This window comes from Alosa pseudoharengus, unplaced genomic scaffold, assembly GCF_046254945.1.
Source record: "Alosa pseudoharengus isolate Yale_2024_CS ecotype anadromous, Long Island Sound unplaced genomic scaffold, YU_APseudo_1.1 YU_APseudo_1.1_scf_8, whole genome shotgun sequence".
Classification (NCBI taxonomy): Eukaryota; Metazoa; Chordata; class Actinopteri; order Clupeiformes; family Clupeidae; genus Alosa; species Alosa pseudoharengus.
Window position 1 is genome coordinate 39,738,185 of NW_027468870.1, and position 22,224 is coordinate 39,760,408.

Below are 22,224 nucleotides of genomic sequence, written 5' to 3' on the forward strand. Positions count from 1 at the left end.
CAAGCCACGGCAGAGTTCAAGGGACGCAAGGATGTGGCAAACGTTCTTCCAAGCATTTAATTGATTATTAAATTGATCTGTTTTACTCCACGACTTTTTAGGGAGTTTGATATAGAAGAATATTAGACTCAAATGTTTTGTACGTGTGTATCACATTTTGAAACTGTAAAAATTATTTGTAACTGTTAAAATGATCTGTACAAGTAATTGTCAATATTACAAATATGCCCTGCACTTACAAATCTACGGATACGGTTTTACAGCTACAAATCATCCTACAGTTCACAAATATTTTACCATTACAAATCAATATTCTACACACAAAAAGCTGTCGTACAGTTACAAATCTTTTCTACAGGTGCACAGACTTTTGCACCATCTTAGGGATGAGAAGCGTCTCATTAATTGTGTGTGTGTGTGTGTGTGTATCAGGATTTGTAACTGTAAAACTGATTTGTGATTTAACAAAAAAATAACACGAACAATTTTAAGTATTATTCATATGTCCTTCACTTCCAAATATATTCTACAGGTACTGAACCTTCCACAGTTGCTGTCTTTCAATTACAAAGCTATTCTGCCATTACAAATCTCTGCCGCTCGCTCAAGTAAATTTTCTGCAAGTACAAGTATTTTTGAGACTGTTCTGGCACTTCCTGTTAAATAGCCAATGGCGATGCTCAAGCCAATCAGGAATCTAAGTTCACTAACCAAATATAGCTGCAAGCAGCAATGTGGAGGCCTAGCAGTGAACTAGCAGGAATGGCCTTGCCATGGCATGAGCAAGCACTCACAGCAAGTTTGATGGCAATTGGGTAAAGAATGGCTGAGATATCAGCTCATTTACTTTGTTACAGTGCCCCTAGAGGCCAAATTACACCAATTTCCTTGTGTGTTCTCACAATCAGCTACTATGTCCCTGTATCAAGTTTGGACTTCATACATCAAAGCATACTAAGATAAGAGCTCACTTCCTGTATTGCAGCGCCCCCATAGATGCCAAATGATGCCAATTTCCTCGTGGGTCATCGCAATCAGTTGATAAGTCCCCTCACCAAGTTTGACTTCATACATCAAAGGCTTGCTGAGATAAGAGCTCACTTCCTGTTTAGCGGCTTCATTGTCATATTTGATTGGCTGTCACGGGCAAATAAACTTGAAATTGAAAAATCTGACAAGTATCGTTTGTGCATCTCAGTCTGAAGATCATCTCCGCCAAGTTCCGTGAATATCGGATGAAATTTGTGACCGCTGAAACTTTTCGTAGAGTTTGGATCAAATCCAATATGGCGGTGGTCCAATATGGCAGAAAGTGACGCGATAGGGGTCGATGAACTCTGGATGGTCCAAGAATTCAGATGCTACCTCAATTGTAAACATCAGACAAAAGAGTCAAGAATCACACGGCTTCGTCGCCATATTTGATTGGCTGTCACGGGCAAACGAAGTTGAAATTGAAAAATCTGACAAGTATCGTTTGTGCAGCTCGGTCTGAAGAGCCTCTCCGCCAAGTTCCATGAAAATCGGTTGAAATTTGTGACCGCTGAAACTTTTCTTAGAGTTTGGACTAAATCCAATATGGCGGAAAGTGTAATAGGGGTCATTGAACTTAGGTCGGTCCAGGGATTCCAACGGTGCCTGATTTGTGAAAATCGGACACACCGTTCAATGGTCACATGTGTGAATGTGAGTCCAGTTTCAACCCATTGGTGGCGCTAGAGTGTTGGGCATAGAGTTCTGTAAATTGGTGAGAGTGATCAAGGGACGGTCCTGAGTCAGTGCGCCGAATTTCATAACTTTTGACCCAGAGGTTCAATTTTCGGCCAAATTTTGACCTGTTGGTGGCGCTGGGTTTAGAGGTCCGTAAATGAGCGTGAGTGGTCTGTAGAGTGTCCCCGAAACTTTCTGCCAAATTTCAGCACTTTTTATCCATGCGTTCTATGGGCTGCCAATGTCAGAAGTATAATAATAGGAAAAGCTAGTAACTCAATGGGTGCCTTCGCAGCTTTGCTGCTAGGCCCCCAATAATAGGAAAAGCTAGTAACTCAATGGGTGCCTTCGCTGCTAGGACTCCAATTACAGAGTCAGGAGGCAGCGCATCCTACCCTATGTGGGTTGAAGAGGCTTGATTGTCAGAAGAAAGATGTTAGGCTCACAATGGTGCACACGGGAGAAACGCTGGCAAAACGATGTAGCTTACATGGGATTAATTCAACACCAATATATGGAATATTTGCTTTCAGTCCTGCGATCAGTGTTGGGGAAGTTACTTTTATAAAGTAGTGTTTGCTCGTTACTCATTACTTCTTAAAAAAAAGTACCCGTTACTTTACTTAGTTACACTTTATGGAAAGTAACTTTTTACGTTACTCATTACTTTTACGTTACTTTTATGTTGCTTGACTTAGGGCAGAACCAAATATCTGTTCCTAAATGTGTAGGCCTACATAAAGTTCCACTACGGAGGACATAACAGGTATTTCTTTTGTGCTCTTTATTATAAAAACAAATACCACAAACAGAGCACTTGACAAGAAAACATTGGGCTATTATAGGCTTCAACACCACCACTAAAGCCCTATGAAACAATATCAAACTAGATGTACCGCAGAGCGGTACAAAATATGACCGCCGCCCAGTCCAGCACATTTTTTCCAGAAAAATAGGTCACGCTTGTCAAATTGTGTTCATTTCCTACTTTGTTCCTTTTTTGTGTGTTTGTAATTGAGTGTCTGCAGAGTGTGTGGTTGTTTTTGTGTATATGTGTTTTGTGTGTGTTTTTTTGTGTGTGAGTGTTTGTGTGCATGTGTTTGTGTATGTAGGTGTGTTTGTATGTGTGGGTGCATGTGTGTATGTGTGTTTGTGTGCATGTTTGTGCGTGTTGTGTGTGTGCATGTATGTGTGTGTGCATGTGTAGTGTGTGTATGTGTTAGGGGTGTAACGGTTCATGTATTCGTATTGAACCGAAACGGTACGGGCGTCACAGTTCGGTGCATGAATTTACACGGAGAATACACGGTATAAAAATAAATAAAACTCGTGTGCGGATTAATTAATGTCATGCGCAATTACTGTTAAGTAGCGAGAGTTACGGGAGTTCTTTAGCGACACCTAACGCAATCTTTAGCCTTGCCTTAGCTCTGAAGCTCTGATTGGCGCCTGTGTTTTTTTTGTCAGGTCGTCGGTCGAGTCCGTCAGTCATTAGCAGCACTAAGGTTAGACCCACAAGAGTTAGAGGATCCGCTGGTCTCTTTAAGATCGCACGTTTGAGAACTTCAGTTACAGTAACGTTAGTACAGGCGAAAGAGTGGTGGATAAGATGAAACTGTGTGTCGGCGTTGATCAGCAGTTGTTGGGTATGTGAGTGGAAAAAATGCTACACATATTCGAAGCCATCACCCAGATGATGTAGGCTACCAATCACTGAAACGAGGGGAAAAAAACGTACCCTGCGTTTCAGCAGCCTTTTAATACACATACAAATAGGGCCAAAACCTATGGCTTAAATTAAATGATTTCGTAATGACAGAAAGCTATGTAAATCGCGTGGTAATTATCTTTATGTTGGGGTAACTTGTAACTTCTCACATGAGGAGCTGGTAGTGTTAAGTGCATAGACAGCAAAATAAAGTGACAACGCTAACCAGGCTAATAAACAAACCATGCTACGGTGAGTTAACGTCAAAGGGCAAAGTCACGTGACTTCTAGTTGTAGTCTGTTTATGAAATAAAAGGAGCAATTTCGTTTTTTTTAAAAAGGCAAAATATTGTGATATTTTCACAGTTAGTAGGCTAGATTATTACTTTACACACAATACAAAAAAATATTGAGGCAAATTGTAGACCCTTCCATATACAACTAAACACAGATGTTGAAGGTCTTGCTTAAGTGGATTTTTAAAAATCATTTTTCTATGTAATTTGCACTTTCAGAAATAAGAGATGCTGTAGGCCTATTTTCAGTTTTATAGCTGATTGTCTTATTTTGTTTACAAGTTACAGATGGAGTCTGGGTACTTATTGTACTGTTTAGACTACATCTTACACTCTTCAGGCTGTTCAGATAGCTCAGGGAAGAGACTGTATGACACTAGGTGGTACAGCCTGAGACATGTACAAAAAAAAAAATGCTTTCTGCATTTTTGTTTTGCTTTTCCCTCCATTGTACCGAACCGTGATGTCCGAACCGAGGTATGAACCGAACCATGACTTCTGTGTACTGTTACACCCCTAGTATGTGTGTGTGTGTGTGTGCGCATGTGTGTGTGTGTCTTTATGTATGTGTACATAAATAAAGCAAATCAGGGAATCACCTACTCTTTGCGATAAGTGCCATGGGATCTTTAACAACCATGGTGAGTCAGGACCTCAATTTAACATTCATGCAAAGGAAAACATCTCCTGCAGTACAGTGTCCCTGTCACTGCAATAGGACATTGGGATTGATATTGGTTTGGTGGCTTTGGCCACAGGGAAGAGTGCCACCTACTGGCCAGCCACCAACACCGCTTCCAACAGGAACCTACTCTTCCAAGGAGGTTTCTTATCCAAGTAGTAACTAAGCCTGCTTAGCTTCAGTAATTCAGCAAAGTTAGGGTATCTGCTGGTCTGGCTGCTGGCTAAAAACAAAAGGTGAAAGGTGATTCTAACTGTCTCACTGAATTGCATTATGCACACTCAATTCTCACTGGTATCTGCTAGACAACAAGTACCAAAACATGATTAGTTCATAGATTTCACATGTAAAATACATTTTATACAACCCCACCCCCATCTCGCCTGTTCATAATTCTAAGAAATTCTTGAATTGTGTGCGTGTACAGTGGGTCCCAGTTAAGTTTGGATGGGTTCCTTCATGAATCACGCACCCCATTTTCTCAGCAGAAATGGCACAAACTGCAGTTGACACAAACAACCACAAGGTGTCACTTGGGAGTTCTGCCACTATTATTTTTGATGCGACTTGATTTAACTGCTTCCATGACTCAGTGAGCCATTACCAAACATATATGATAATACAATAGCGTGAGTTTATATATCTTATTATATATTTATATATCTTATAACCCTATTTGTCACGGTTACTTATAGATTTGATAGTGTAACGATAAGCGCATGAGACTTTCAGCGGGGGCACGGGAACTTAAATTGATCACGGTAGTTTAAGCTTACACTTAAACAAACAAAACATTCTAATATGAAAATGTAGATGCAATTGTTGTAAAATGGTGCAGCTCCTTTAAGAAAGCCCCATGCGCAGGGATGGAAGGAGAGAAAGCGAGAGGGGATGTGTGTTAGAACTTAGATGTGTGTGGAAAAAGTAGACGTGCTGTTGAGACTGGAGCGAGTCATATTCAAAATAATGCAAAAAATAAATCCGCAGATAAAACCAATTATCCTCATTCATTGCAACCGCAGCATGCCTGCTTGCCGACGTTCAAACGAAAAATATATCAAAGCACCTTTTGCGTTTGAATGTAGCACGATTATTTTTTAAACAGCTGGACAAATGATTTAGCTAATTGATTATAGCCTGCACACCAGCAATTGTTGAACATTTACCTGTACAAGTAGCCCAGCCTAACAAGCATGTTGCATGCTGTAGGCCTACTGTAGAAATTTCACTTAAATTGCAACCGCAACATGCCTGCTTGCCGACGTTCAAACGACAACGAAAATATCAAAGCAACAAGAGAGTTGAGTCTGAATGACACGGAGTTCAGACTCATATTGCTCCTCATAACCATCTATAAAAAAGTGTTTTTTCTTTTCTTTTTGAGCACGTCCGAATCCCAGGACATAACGCACTGGACCTTATAATAGGCTCGAGATATAATTCCAAAGGGGCCAGATAGGGGCCTACTGCACTTAAAACTTAAAAAGATTGAGAAGCTTCCCGAAATTTGAAATTGCGATCAGTGACTGGCATCGGGTGAAGCTTTTCGAAGTTGAACAGGCTATTAAAAACTATTTGCGCACCCTAATGTCACAGGAGAGACTGGGCTCTCCCTTGAATTGAAAAAGACGTTATGCTACCTGCAAACTGGCCTATAGTTTGCGGCAAAGCAAGACAATGTTTTTTCAGTCAGGATATGGCGAGTCAGTGTCATTTATTTGTCCAATGCCTACAGACCAGTTTCCATAGTGCACATCTTATCAACAGTTTGAATGTCGTGTGTGTTTCTGCTCATTGACAAATACCGTTCAGCACAATGATTCATGCCCAATTAACCAAATAACTTTCAGTGTCCCACCGGCGGGACGGTTACCCCCTCCCCCACCTCCCCCCAACATTCTAAATTAATTGTATGCACCATATTGCTATGTAGCATAGTAATGTTATACACCATTTCAAAGCTTTGGCTCTTGGGAATCCAAAAATGACAACTTTTTTCATGTACAATCTGTATAGTGCTTTACATTCTCAGATTAATTTTATCATGTCTCAATTAAATTTGATCCAAAATGCCCCCCTCCCCCTCCTCCGCTTTTGGTGATACCCTGACTTCTGGCTGCAGTGTAGCTGCAGCACAATAAGTAGATGCCTCATATTGGGTACTGAAATATTCACAAGAATCCATAGAAATTGAATCTTCATGTTGTATTATCCAATATTAGTTGTACAGATGTATAGTCTATCTTATACACACTCATTGAACCAACAAACTAAATGCAAAAATAGAGACTTTTTTGTAATTATTCCATATTTTGTGTAGTCAGTCTATATCAGAACACCTGACATACAATCTAAATAGTACACAAGAAACCTCAAAGTGTTACCTTTCATTTGAGACCAGGATTATGCTTCTACACAAAGGGGTTCATGTGCAGTAAGCATTTGATTGTCAGTATGCATTTTGGATAACAAAAAGTCCTATGGGGAGTATCCATAGGCATTTTACAAAACGCATGGGCATACCTTGGCAAATAATAGTCTAAAGCACTCATATTTTCATTCTATATTGATCAACTTTTGCACACAGCTTCACAAGACCTGGTGCTAGGGCTCAGTTGTGTTTCTAAGGGATATCAAGTGACCTAGAGGGCTGAAATGTGGTCAGTTCAGAGATGCTTGTAATCCGGCAGAAAGAAAAAACTATATTCTAGCCTCTGTAGCTCTTTGTCAGTACATCACACAGTTATCTTGACTGCTTCCTACGAAAGCTACAGGTTCTCAGCTTTCTATAGAGGTCCAGCACTTGATGGTTGACCCCAAAAGAGGTGGGAACAATGCCCTTGTAAAGAGGCACAGTACAATTTCAGGCAAAAACTTGAAATTTTTACTGAGAACTAAATTTCCCCTGTTAAAGTGTTCGCCTTTGTTACACTATTTGGTTTCGTGATGTAGCCTATGATAAACACCATATGGCCAAATATGTGACTCTATGTTATAGGCTATACAATTTCCCCTCTTAAAGACAAGCTGGTGTAGCTTATTAGACTAGGCTACTATTAAAATGCACCGACGGTAGCCTAGCTTGGCTATGTGTAAAGTAAGCTATCGCATGATTTCATGCACGTAAGTTCATGCATCTGTCAAGTTCGCACAGGGCCTCGCACCCCCTTGCGACGGCCCTGCAGCTCCTCCTAAGACAGCGAGGAAAAAGTTAAAATACGCGATAAACCCGGGAAAAGTTGATAGGTTTGTTTCGGTCCCGGTGCTTATTTGTGAAATTGTGCAAACGACAGCCTTTTCAAGGCATTTCAAGGAAGGTGTCGTAGCATGCAAGCTCCCAAATTGACCCAGTAGCCTACAGAAGGCATCAATAAATTGTTGGGACTGGGGAGGGTCATGCGTTTTTTCTCAATCACTTTGGAGGGTCATAGAACAATTTCTTGCTGGCGAGGGAGGGTCACGTCTTTTTTGACTAACGCTCCCAAAACTCCTCCGGTAGCCCCTTAAATAAATAACGAACAGTCCCTAATTGATTATAGCCTGTAGGCCTACACCAGCAATTGAACATTTACCTGTACAGGACATTGACAGTAGCCCAGCCTAACAAGCAGATGTTGCAAAAGACATCAAAAGACGCAATTAATCAGAAATAAATAATGTAATCTGCATCGCTTTATTTAACAAACTGCAAGCAACAAGAGGGTTGAGTTTGCTGTGAGGCCAAACCCAAGAGCAGAGCCTATCTGTTAAAGGCACTCGATAGGCTATATGGTAACGAGCTGTGTGCGCCTGGAAAGACAATAGAAGATGCTTTCTGAATAGCACAGCGAAGACGGCTCTGGTCATCCCATACCCTCCCCCCACTTCCTGTAGCCTACCCTTATGACTTGTTGCCGTTTTGGGACATTAAGCTTTTTCACGTTAAGCCCCCCTCCCCCACCCCCTTCTTTCACACGCAGTGGGGGAGCGCGGGGCACAAAGTAACACTTTTTGGTAGACAAAGGAGGGTTCTCCGCGCTTCTGTCGTTTGGCGACAATCTGGTGCAACCAGGCCAGGACAGATATTTTAGAGAGAAGGAGAGATGCCGGTGCAGCTCAGATGTCTTCTTAATTTTCTTTATTCTTTAGTAAAAGGTGCAGAAAATTATTAAACTTTGACTAACGTTTCGATGTGTCGATGTTTTTGACTAACGAAATGTTAGTCAAAGTTTAATAGCCTAATGTTCTGCACCTTTTACTAAAGAATAGACTTAAGAAGACATCTGAGCTGCACCGGCGTCTCTCCTTCTCTCTAACACTTTTTGGCTTTGGCTAAATATTTCTAAAATCATTTGAGTTTCACTAGTCACATGTTTTAACAAGGAACACTTGTTATTGAACTAATAACAGACGTGTGTCGAAAATTGACTTTATTTTCCATACGGAGAAATAACAAATGCAGAGTCTAACTAGGAGCAACACCTTGCAAAAAATGATAACAATAGGCCTAGGCCTTTATATGGCTCTGCTCCTGCCTAGATTCGAACTCAGAACTGCCTGAAAGTTGGCAGACCTGTTCTGGAAATACGCGCATTAACCCACTCGACCATCAGACAACGATATCTGCTTCGAGTAGGCTAGGCCTATTGGGTAGGACTGTAGCCTACACTGGTTGCTGTGGCACAGTCTTGAGTGACCGAATTCGTTTTCCTTTGTCATATGGATGCTGTCATTTTGTTAACATTACTGTTAAGGAGATGCTGTAGGCAAAGGCTATATTTAACCTTGTTAGTGTAGTAAAACAAATCAGAACTATTCACGAGGTTTCTGGGCAGTATATTTATGTTCTGTTAGCTTCATGTTAACATACATGTTATGTTCTGTTAACTTCATGCCGACAAAGTAGCCTACTGCCAGCTGACGAAGCTCTCATTTTAAAACATTACTGAGAGACAGGCACTGTACAATCAAGACATCTTGCCACTGAATCCAAAACTATGTTTAACATTATGTACAAAGCTTATAGGCTACAGTGGACTAGCATGTTGCAGGGGCTGCTAAAAACACAGAGAAACGCACTGAAAACTCGGCCAATCACAGCCCTTGCTGTCGAATGCTTCGTCCGGTTCGACCGTGGAACGCCACAGCGGACTATGCTGCCCCCAAGCGGCTGCAGTTGTACTTACATTTTACCCAGCTGCGTGAATCACCTTGATGGTGAATGAAGTGTCAATTCTTAACTGGGACCCACTGTACGTGTGTGTGTGTATGTGTGTGTGTGCATGAATGTGCTTGTGGGTGTGCCTGTGTGCTTGTGTGTGTGTGTGTGTGTGTGTGTGTGTGTGTATGTGTGTGTGTGCATGCATGTGCTTGTGGGTGTGCCTGTGTGTGTGCCTGTGTGTGTGCATGTGCATGCATGCGTACATATGTCTACTGTGTGTGTATGTGTCATAAGTATGATTACTGTGAATGTATGTGTGTGTGTGTGAATATCTGTTTATGCACATGTGTGCATATGGAATGGGTTAACATGACCCCTAGAGGCAAACTGACGCTTCGCTGCGCGGCGGTCATAATAACATAGCCTCGATACATCTTAAGGGCATATAGGTGAACATAAAATACATGAGGGCTTATTTTATAGCCGTATAGCCTTATACTCTTTCATTAAACAGGCGCTCCTCTGAAATTTGGTGCAAAGCTAGTGCAAATCGTATCAATAGGCTGGCAGTTGAGTTAACGGCAGTGGACAAAACTTTCTCACCCGGGCACAGTGTGGGCTAGGCTACAACTTACACTCACATTCCTCCCCTTAATTTCAACGAGTTTGAAGTAATGTGAAATTGAATTTGCTTAGCAGGCAAAATTAAAGAAGAGCAGTGCTAATGCTTTGGTTTTCAGATTATAACTGTGATGAGCAACAGTCTTTCTGTTTTGTGTGTTTTGAGCCTAGACAAACCATCTTTTGGTTTTTCAAGTCAATTAATTTCCTCTGTTATTACGGACTATGTCTCAATAATGTATAATTTGAAAAGATATTTATTTTATTGATCTTTCTCAGGATATTCTATATTTGTGATCCGAGGAAACTTGCCGGAATGTGAGGCAGAGAAGATTTTGGGGATTGTACGTGTAGAACAGCAGCAAAGGCCCAAGCTGATTGGTGAAGATGATGCACAGACAAGTGGTGCCCAAAGGTGAGCAGGTCTAAAGGGTCAGAAACCTGGGATTTTGTTACTTTGTCTACTTAGTCTTCCGGCTACATAGAGCCCACCCATGTGTCTGAGCGACCTATGGTTGTCGAGGTATAAGCTACAGCAGGGAATTGGGCAAACAAGCTGTCAATCAGGTACCCCAGCTTTGATTGAAAATAACTCAATTATATGTAGGCTATGCTGTATCTACGGAGTGCGAGTTTTCTGAAGGCTAACACGTTAATAATAAATAATAAAGCCTGGTTAACTATAAATCTAAAATGTCTTATGGTGCCTATGTGAATGTCTTGTCACAGTCTTCTGCAACATAGTAGCATTTTCTATTATATAAGGGATAATGGACGACACGGCATTTGGTTCACAGAAAGAAATGCACGTTCAAGGTGGTAAAACGGCCCTGACACGCCAGCGGAACGTCGTGGAGTCCATTATCCTGCCACTTTTGCCACTTGCGTTGTGCTCATTTGCTGTTATAATTTAAATGTTTTAATCGCTAAAACTGTCTTGTTTGTAGAAGTACTTCTTTCCGCTTCATATCAACTATTTTCTAAACTTTCAGGACAAACTGCCGTTACTAGTTCTAAATGGATGGTTGCTATGGCCAGTCGTTTAGTTCCATCTCTCTGGTCAAGCGGGCATATCCCAAGATTCTGATATTCTGATTCTGAACCTTAACTTTGAAACATTGCTATTTTGCTTAGCCTACTGCCATGTAACTAGCTAAAAGCCACCTCCAGAACTAAGGGTGTCACGATTTCGATTTTATTTCGAAATCGATCGAAATTACATCTCAATCTCGAACTTCGAACTTAAAAGTAGAATCGACGATGCAGCCACACCCCCAATGTCACGTCCAGCATGTATGACAAGACGCACAAACACACATGCACGTGCTGAACTGCAGCGTCAACACTCCTCTAATTTTATGCTGCAGCCAGTTAAAATATAGGCCTACACATCAACCTACCGAAATCAAAGCCCCTCTTGCTACTTTGAAATCACCGGTGTGGAAGTATTCGTTCATTCACGTCAATTAAAACTAACTTAGCCTACTCAACTTAGCAAGTGAAAAGATGGTCTAATTACAGTTACTTTAAGGCTTAAAATGCACATTTATAAGTACATATTCCATGAACACTAACCTTGGGTCTCTTCGGAGTGTGCTGAAACAATGAAATTAACATTCTGTGTTGTTTCATTTTACCATGTTCACGTCTCTGTTTTAGCCTAATGTTAGTTCTGTTTACATTACAACCTCGCGGTTGGAACGGTTTCAAAGCGGTTTTCAAAATAAAAGCCCCCCGAAAAAGAAAAGGCCAAAAAGAGTAAATAACATATAAGGAATGCATTAATAGTAATATTTTAAAAAGATCGAAAATCCAATCGAATCGTGACTTTAAAATCGAAAATTACATCGAATCGAGGATTTGGAGAATCGTGACACCCCTATCCAGAACATAGCAACATTGTAGCATATGATGAACGTCTGTATTTTACAGCTCTAATACAATGTGACTGTTCATTTAAACTTCACAACGAGTTTGGCGAATTAACATACAAGTGTGATAAGGCCAAAAAACTGGGTACTTAGATAGATAGATAGATAGATAGATAGATAGATACTTTATTGATCCCCAAGGGGAAATTCAAGGTCTCAGTAGCATACAGACATCACACACAACATGCACTTACAGCAGAAATGGCAAATATAAGTATAAACATATAACACAACTCCACTGTACAATAGAGACAGTAGAAGATAAGAAAAACTAACTAAACTAAATACTAAATATACTGTATAAATTAAATAAAAAAATCCACAGTGTGCTTGAGGGTGATCAAGCATGAGACGCTTGCAGTGACAGGACCTGGACTGGCCTGTAGTTCTGTGTGCATGGTAAGGTGCTCAAGAGAGTGAGTGTCATGGTGAAGGTGCAAAAAGTAGTCCAACAGTAGTCCTGTAGTTCTGCGTGCATGGTAAGGTGCTCAAGAGAGTGAGTGTCATGGTGAAGGTGCAAAAAAGTAGTCCAACAGTAGTCCTGTAGTTCTGTGTGCATGGTAAGGTGCTCAAGAGAGTGAGTGTCATGGTGAAGGTGCAAAAGTAGTCCAACAGTAGTCCAACAGTGCAAGGATAAGGTCTAGAGACCAGCATAAATAATATGGACAAATAAGAGAGTACAGTATAATGTCGACAAGGTAATATAAAAAACTATGTCAGTGCAAGAATAGGTTGAGGTAATAGGGTTACAGCCATTCAGTATTGTAGCAGAAGCCATTGGTCATGTGAGCTAATATAGCATGAAAAACAGTCTAGCAGTAAAACAGTAGTAAAAACATTAGGCTGTGGACAGTAGTAAAACAGTAGTGGGCAGTCAGTACTCAAAAATGGAGAGGGTGGAGAGGCAGACAGACTATGCAAGGAAGTCTATCTCTCCTATTCCCTTTAGTGAAGCATTGAACAGTTCAATGGCCCTGGGGACAAATCACTTCCTCAGCCTTTCAGTTGTGCATGGCAGTGAGTGAAGTCTCCAGCTGATCAAGCTCTTTTGCTTTTTAATAGTGCTGTAGAGTGGATGACATTCATTGTCCAAGATGTTGATCAGTTTGCTCAGGGTCCTTTTATCTGATATAAATACTTAATAAAAACTTCATAGGTATTGTTACAAGCCTGGCTCAAAGCAAGCAACAGAGTATAGTAGGGAAAGGCCACACGTGGAATAGCAATATATATATTAGATTTATTAAATGAATAAAATTTAACAGAATGGGTTAAGTAAAGTCAGTAATGGAGTTGGCTTTGAAAAATAAAAGTGTAAGCAATCGGTGTACTGCGGTGTAGTGATTAAGCAAAACAAAATCCTGCAGGAGAGATGGAGCGGCGGCGGTCGTCAACCTGGTCTCTTCTGAAGCGCTTTTAAAGGCCCAGACCAGGAAGTGATTAGCACGACTCCAAACACCTGCGCCCAGCTCACCTGTATGAGACAGACGCAGCACACAGACAGAAGGAGGAGCCAGACAAGGCCGTGACAGTATGCAAATAACCTACGGTTATAACATGTTCTAAAGGATGCATGACAATGGGAATTTCAACTAAGCAGTGGTATAAATTAACATAATTTAAAAATAATTTATTTAAATAAGTAAGTAAAATATAAGTATATATATCGCAACTCTAGGGGGAGCTCTAGAGTCGCCAAAAATACCTGAAACTGCATAGTATACCAGAATCAAATAGAGACGTGCAAATATGTTGCGAGATGTTTGCTATTTACAATAATAATATAATAATAATAATAATAATAATAATAAGCTTTATTTGTATAGCACCTTTCATACACAGAATGCAGCTCAAAGTGCTTTACATTTGAAGCATGTAACACAATAATAGTCAGTCAGTCATTATCAATCACTTTTCTTCATTGCTGGGGCTGTTTATGATCCACTCAGCAACATATCAAAAATATAGAAAATGACATGTCATACGACTGGCAGCCTTAACCCTCTTACCCCCCACAAGCACGCCATATGGCAACTGTGGCAAGGAAAAACTCCCATATTCCAGGAAGAAACCTTGAGCAGAACCTGACTTAATAGTGGGAGCCCATCTGCTTCTGGCTGGCTGCGCCCTCCAATAGCAGCAGATGTAGAAAAATCTGAAAAAGTAGTCTACAGGATAAGATGAGTTAACTAAAAGCTTTCCTGTACAGGTATGTTTTCAGATCTTTTTAAAAAAATATTTACTGAACTCGCCTGCTTGATGTACAGAGGCAGGGTGTTCCATAGTTTGGGGGCATAATGGATAAAAGCAGCTTCTCCACTTTGTTTGTGGAGCACTTTGGGCACGATTAAAAGATTAGAATTGGATGATCTAAGTTTCCTTTGTGGTTGATAAGATATTAAAAGCTTAGAGATATATGAAGGTGCTATGCCATTCAGAGCTTTGTAATTAATTAACATAACCTTAAAATCAATTCTATAGGAAATAGGGAGCCAGTGCAGTTCAGCCAACACAGGGGTGATGTGTTCTCTCTTCTTAGTCTTAGTTAAAAGTCTAGCCGCAGAGTTCTGTATGAGTGCCAATTTCTTTAGATGTTTTTTGGGAAGACCAGTGAAAAGTGCATTGCAGTAGTCTAACCTGCTAGTGATAAAGGCGTGAATACGTTTTTCTGCATCTTGTTGAGTTAAAAAGGGCCGCACTTTGGCAATGTTTCTCAAGTGGAAATAGGCTGTCTGAGTAACTTTACTGATATGGGGCTTAAAACTTAACTCTGCATCTAAGATGACACCGAGGCTTGTTACTTTTGGTTTGACCTGGTGCGCCAAGTTCCCCAGATTACTAAGAACAATATCTCGCTTTAGTTTTGGTCCAACCAAAAGTACCTCTGTTTTGTCATCATTTAGTTTCAATTTTTTTTTGCTCATCCACTGATTAATGGAGGTTAAGCATGCAGTGAGGGAGCAAAGGCCATCTGGGTTAGTTGGCTCCACAGAAATATACAATTGGGTATCATCTGCGTAGCTGTGGAAGTTTACATTATGCTGACTTATGACGTTTCCCAATGGAAGCATATATAGGGAAAATAGCAGGGGACCAAGGCAGCTCCCCTGGGCCACACCAAAAGGCAAGTCATGTTTTTCAGATACATGATCTCCTAGACTGATATAAAAATCTCTGCCAGTAATGTAGGTTTGAAACCAGTTTAGAGCATTATCAGAGAGACCCACCCACTTCGCAAGGCGGTGAATTAGGATGCTATGATCAATGGTGTCAAATGCCGCACTCAAATCCAGAAGAATAAGGATTGAGACTTTGTTTGAGTCAGTAGCCAGTCTGAGATCATTGACTATTTTTACTAGAGCTGTTTCTGTGCTGTGATTTGATCTAAAACCTGATTGGAATTTTTCAAGGATACTGTTTTCGTTGAGGAAGGTGATTAACTGATTACAAACCACTTTTTCAAGTACTTTGCTCAGGAACGGTAGATTTGACATAGGCCTGTAGTTGCTCAGATTGGTATGGTCAAGATTTGACTTTTTAAGTAAAGGTTTCACAACAGCGGTTTTAAAAGCAGTTGGAAATATACCTGTTTCTAATGAGGTATTTATTAGCTTGAGAATAAAGGGAGCTAAGCTATCATATACTTTTTTGAGGAATCTAGTAGGGATTGGATCTAAAACACATGTTGAGGAGCCAGTTTGAGTTATAATTTTACCAAGCTCAGATTGAGTAATAGTGCTAAAGGACCTTCATTTTGGGGGGGGGGCTGTTTTTGGGTGTACTATCAAACATATTACTTGTGTTACCAATAGCCTCCCTTATAGAAATTACTTTGTTTTTGAAGAAGTCTGCAAATTCTTCACATCTTAGAAAGGATGCCTGACTGAGTGGTCAAAAGGTGTTTGATGCAATAGCCTATCAATGGTAGAGAACAACACCCTAGAGTTTCCACTGTTTTCAGCAATTACCTTAGAGAAGTGGTTCCTTCTCTCATTCCGAATAGCTCTATTATAATTTGCTATTTTTTCTTTTAGAATGGCACGGTGAACCTGTAACTTAGTTTTTCTCCATGTTCTCTCAGCTTTTCTACATGATCTTTTTAGATCATGGATATTTTCGTTCATCCAAGGTGTCAGTTTGCTACCGGGCCTTTTTTTTATTTTTTTTTTATAGCAGAGTAACATATAAAAAAAATTATAGCAGAGTAACATATAAATACATCGCGACTCTACAGGGAGCTCTACAGTCGCCAAAAGTACCTAAACCTGCATAGTGTTGCTTTGAGTTTGGGCCCCTAGTTTTTTTTTTGTATCTTTGAGGTCAAATTCCCAACATTGCGGTATCATTTCCTTTTGATATAAAGCACAGTCTATGAGCTCCACTAGGTGAAAACAAAACCTTGTGGTTGTATATATTCATTGAAAACTATGATAGAATGGCAAAAGTGTTAGTCTGAATTTGACGACAGCTGGATTGAGTGAGTGCCCGTATAAACTTTCAGCTGGCTTATGGAAAAAGTACCTGACTAAATGGACAAATATATTTTTTAATTCACTTTAGTTGTCCGTACGTTTGTTTTCACTGAGTTATCCCAAATCAGAAGTTGCCGCAATGTTGAGAATATGGTCAGAAAATTCTACAGAGAAGTTTGGAAATTTTAGTATGGAAAAAGTATGGAGTTTTAAAATGGAGAATGTGTAGGAACCCTGCAAGTCACAAATTTGATCGTGTTGGTATGAATATACTGCAAATTACATATACGTAAGAGGCACCTTGAATGTTTTTAACTCTCACTACTTTGGAATACTCACGTTTTGGAGGTGGAAAAAGTGTGCCTGTGAATACCGCCTTACTGACCATTTTAACTTGTTTCCAGTTCAATCTGATTACATATCTATTTTTATGTTCATTTGACCTGCAGGCCAACCTTGAAAGTCAAGGACCATGGACTTGAATTGGAGGAGAGAGTTTTGGATTCAGATGAAGAAGAGTTAAGGAAGGCCCTGGCCCTGAGTCGACAGGACATGGAGGTGGAAGATGAGGAGGCTGACCTCCGTAGAGCTATCCAACTCAGCATGCAAGGTGGAAGGAAAATGTTCTTTATTTATTACGCAGACAGTTAATTTACATATAGATAGTGAAGGCAAGCCCACAAACACACCGAGGCCCATTTGTAAAAGATGTTTTAAAGCCATTCAGACAAAGGGCTAAGTAGACAGGCATCCCCATAAAGACAGACGCAAACAGACATCCCGATAAAGAATTCAAAGAATGCCAGGTTAACAAAAAAAATGTGATAGAATTAAGCAATAAGCCCCGAGAGGCCGTAGGTTACACTGATTTTACAACAGCTAAGGGCCTAACAACGCCCCTTAGCTGTTGTAAAATCAGTGTAGCCTACGGACTCGAGTGGCCTATTGCTTTTCTAAAACTGTTAATTTAAATACCTAGCAAAGTTTCATAAAGTAAAGACACAACATTAAGTAATTTATTAATAAATAATCGTTCTTCTGCTAAAATATCTAGTTTCCTCATTAGGATGGTTGCCAGGCAACATCAGGACGCTGTAACACAGCCAGCGCAGCACAACACTGCCCACAACCAAATTGTTTATTTACATTTATCTGGATGTCACCATTAATTGTACAATTACTGAAATAGTGTTCAACCATGTTCACACTCTTTTTTACTGGCACAGGGGTGTTTGAGGTCTGAGGATAGCTGTGTTTTTGTGCTGTCTCTCTTCTTCTCTCTGCGTAGTTAGAGACAAAGCCTGAGAATGTCGAAAAGGTTTGGTGGTTCGTTGCTTTGTCACGTCCTTCTCGGTGGAGTTTTTTTTACCACCCCAAGAAATGTGGTTGCTGGTGATGAACTCTGGATCATTCAGTAGACACCAGGATTTGCTAATGGGTGGGTCGTTGATATGCTGATTAAGCCCTGCGCGTAGGCCAATATAGCTGCTCAAACCGTAGGGCTTACCTTTTCCGTTTTTTATAGTTGCGTAAAATTGCCGCAGAGCCTGATTAAGATCAGCTTTGCTGACTGATGTCAAATCTATAGATGTTTTTTTCTCGGCACACCAAGAAAGGAAACAGCGGACAGTGGACAGTGTCATTTTAACGGTGCCGATTTCATTCCTGGATTTTTTCAACTCCTCAATTTCGATCTCGCTTATTTCACCGTGCCTTAAGTTGCTCTCTTCCTCTATCCTGTCCTGCTCTTTCCACCACTCCTCCAGACTAAGCCCACCCAGCACATCAAAGTTTACGACAAACTCTGCCATATTGTAGCCGACTGCTCCTTTGTAACTTTGTAACGTTTTTTGTTACAATTCGTCGCGCAGTAATATAGAACAAAATGCAGTCAAGGTGTATGTTTATGCTGGATTTTACAACAGCATCGAACGCGATTCAGCCAATCACAGTCAAGGACCGGAACTATCAGTTTTTGAAAACACCATTAGCCTACATCAGGGATTCCCAAACTGTGTTACCTGCCACTAGGGGGTACGCGAGATGAAAAGGGCAATGTCGGAAAAGTGTTAAAAATTATTAATGAATTAATCATAAATAATTCATAAATAATAAAGAATTTCGAATCGGGTTATAATGATATGGAAACGTGAAATTAAAGGAAATCAATTGTAAACTCTATGGCAGGCAATCTTTTCATTAAAAAATAAGCTACCCACAATGCATGTGATTTCCTGCGGGCAGCCAGAATATCTGGCGCGTTAGTTTCGTCAGAGCCCGTTTACGGAGAGCCGGATCACTCCCTATTAACTCCATTGTACCTGCAATCTGCTGCAGTTCCGCTAGGGGCGATCACGAATAAGTGCAAAAACAATGGGGGTCTATGGAGCTAGACGGCTAAATGTGTCTCTTTCACCTGGTTGTCGTTGAAAAATCGAATATTGGATTGTGGTTTCTGCAAGATCAATATGGATTATAGGTCAAAAGTTGAATGAACGAGTACTTGCGTCCTTTCGATTTCTTACAGCTTGGGTCATTGTTGCCCACAACACACTATCTTTCTGCTAATGAATGACGTCATTGAAACATTTGAAAGGCTTTTTAGAACAAATAAGTGACTCAAAAAATATAATACTCAGCGGTGTGTATTTTCTCTGTCCCCTCTTTTGCATGCAACATTCAAATTTCTGGGCAAAAAATTATATCCCGAGAAAAGTGGATTTGAGGGGTACAGCTTCATAGACTTCCATTCATTCTGCTCTTATTCGTGAGCGTCCTCATGTGGAACCAGAACAGGAACTGCAACCAGTTCAGAAACCGGAAGTTTCCCGAGAGTGGCGGTTCTCCCCTTATTAGACATTCTCTGGTTTCGTGGAAGTATAGGCTAGGTAGAAGGCTACGCAAACATGGGAAAACTGGCTAAGAACAGTGTTAGCACTGTTCAGTGTAACAGTGTAAAACACTGTCCAAAAGGCCTAATTGAAGCGATTGAACAGGAGAAGCGAGAGAAACAGAGCAGGAGACAGGTAACGATGGGATGGGGGGCAGAATGATGAAGGTGGAGGTGGAGCGCAGAGAAAAAAAAAGAAAGGAGGAGACAAAAGACTGCGCAAAGAAAACGAAAGTAGCCTATGATGAGGCATATGGCTATGCTTCACATGGATTGGGAGACAGACTGCCCAAAGCCACAGTGCGTGGTTTGCAGTGAGGTGCTATCTAATCAGTCTAATGTTGTTCTCCACACTGTTTTTTTAGCGTGAGAGCTCATAGACTAGTTGCACATTTTGATTTTGTTATTTGTTATCAATTAAATACGATGCCTGGAATCATAGTTTGAATTATAGGGGGTACTGGGTACCCCCCCCAAAGAGACAGAAATATTAGTTTTGGGGGGGTCAGATAATGTTTCTGATATTGTGAAAAAATATCATTACAGTTACAATACAAGTCAACTCCTATTTTCACTGTAGGAACATTTTAATGTAAAGCGATTTCAGACACCCCTATTGTGGACCGTACCATTTTTAACCACCGTGGCGCTAGAAGCAACTGAGATAGAGAACCACTTTAACTTTTCAAGCAAGTGTCAACATTGCATGATAAAACGCTAGTTAAATTCCTCCAGTAGGCTAAATTCAGTTTGCTACTGACGTGCATGGGTAAATGTAAGTTGCTAGCTTGTTGAAGATTTTACTACCTTCATCTATAAACGTGTTTTGTTCTTTCATAGCTCATGTCACGTCTTCATACATTGAATTACTGGCTACTTACCCACTGAGGCTAGTAAAGTGGACCTCGGTTAGTTAGCAAGGTTAGTTAGCAAGATAGGCTAATTCTCTATTTAAATCAAGCTTTACATTGTGGTGAGGTAAAATCGATTGTCATTTCCAAGGAGATTAACTCCATAGCCTAGGTGTCCATTCTCATTTTATCTTGAATAAATTATTGTGCCTTTTTGAAATTACTTTGGCACAGATCCTGTGTTTTTATATTACCGGGCACAAGAGGGTCTGATGTAGCTAAGCCTACATATGTTATAACATCAGAGAAACCTGTGGAAACATAAAAGTAGCCTAGGCTAAATATTATGTGCTAGAATTCGAATTTGTTTTTAATTGGTTGGTATTGTTTTTACATTCTATTATTTCATATTTTTAGTTTGATAAATGTAGTTTCTCTGAGAACCCTGATACTATCTTAATGAAACTAGGTTTTATTTTATTCAAAGAGACACTATGAGGAAAAGGAAAAGGCACACATCAGGCAGTTTTTGGTGCTAAAAAAGTAAGCAGGAAATATTAACACTAAGATCTACAAACAATTACATTAAAAGTGTAGGTGCAGTTAGGTTTTATACACTGTTCATATGTGTTAAGGAAAGGGGTGCTCAGCAGACAGGAGAGGCACAGGATATAACCGTGAACAGGCCGCAAGGAGACAACAGGATATATAAGAACAATGAGATATTCTGTAGCCTGCATTTTTGTTAATAATAATAATTATTTCTTAGATTTAGGATAGGCTTCCCCGGAATGCTCTCAGTAGGGCGCATATCCTACCTCGGAAGAGTCCTTATGATAGCAGCTATTTGTAGCCAATGCAGATTTAACTATCGAACTAGGGTACATCAGATGGCCCAAAGATTAGGCCCTAAGCTACTGCATAGCATTTAGTAATTTGCATGTAGCAATTTTAACACATTTGCATGTAGCAAATTTAAAGTGTTTCATTGACAAAACACAACATACAATGTAAATTTAAATTAACACAAACTACTATTTTACTGACTATAGACCCTTTAAACAATAAAAACAAAAACAATGCTTGAACGTTCTATTTGGGTCCCAATCTACTTCCTCTGCATTAAGATAATATGGAATGTTAAAAAGGTAGTCTTGTGGGGCCAACTATGATGCTGATAATGGAACTCTCTTGAAAGGGTCTATAGAAATAATAAGCATGTTGGCCCTTTATGGTGATGAACCCAGCATTGACCTTCACACCACAAAAGTGCACTAAATTAAACACAAATGACTCAATACACCTTTTCCAAATAGTTTAGGATTTTGCCGTGGTATTGAGAGCGAGACAACAAGTCTCTTCAAGCTGATCAAACTCTCTTTTCATGCCTTCTAAGATACCTTCGAACTACCTAAACACTTCCTAACTGCCTAATACCCAGAAATATGTGCAGCAACTCTCCCAAACTGCTGTGTAAACATAATGAATGATGGAATTCTTCTCATAGCTGCTGATTGCAATAAAATATAATTTTATTGACATTTTATTTGCTTAGATTTTTCAAAATCTAGCTAGAAGAAAACACTGCTATGATTATACCGTCATTGTAACCATTGATAGTGTCTGTTGTGATTTATGTGCCGTCTGTCAGCCAATTTTCTAACGTTAATCTGCTAGCTTACATAAAGTAGTTTAATGTTCTTGCTGCATGCCAATGTCATACCACAGTCTCATCGTTATCTTAAAAGTCTGAAACCATCATTCTTTGAAGATGCCTTAACTCTAAAGTCATATCTTATCTCTGTCATGGCAGACAAGCAAAAGAGTAGATGCCATCTGTTTAGAACACACCATACATTCTCAAGGCTGAGAATGTAATTTTTTTACATTTTTTCTTACATTTTCATAGGTTGATTCATATCT

General features: G+C 40.0%; 1 protein-coding gene across 4 annotated transcripts in view; it reads left to right on the plus strand.

The window, feature by feature from the left end:
- atxn3 (ataxin 3) overlaps positions 1-22,224 on the plus strand; it is a 58,822-nt gene that overhangs the window by 18,417 nt on the left and 18,181 nt on the right. For all 4 annotated transcript variants that reach the window (XM_076274628.1, XM_076274627.1, XM_076274626.1 and 1 more), the window contains exons 7-8: positions 10,437-10,572; positions 17,010-17,170. In XM_076274628.1, coding sequence (XP_076130743.1) covers positions 10,437-10,572; positions 17,010-17,170 — 297 coding nt within the window. The remainder of the gene's footprint in view (positions 1-10,436; positions 10,573-17,009; positions 17,171-22,224) is intronic.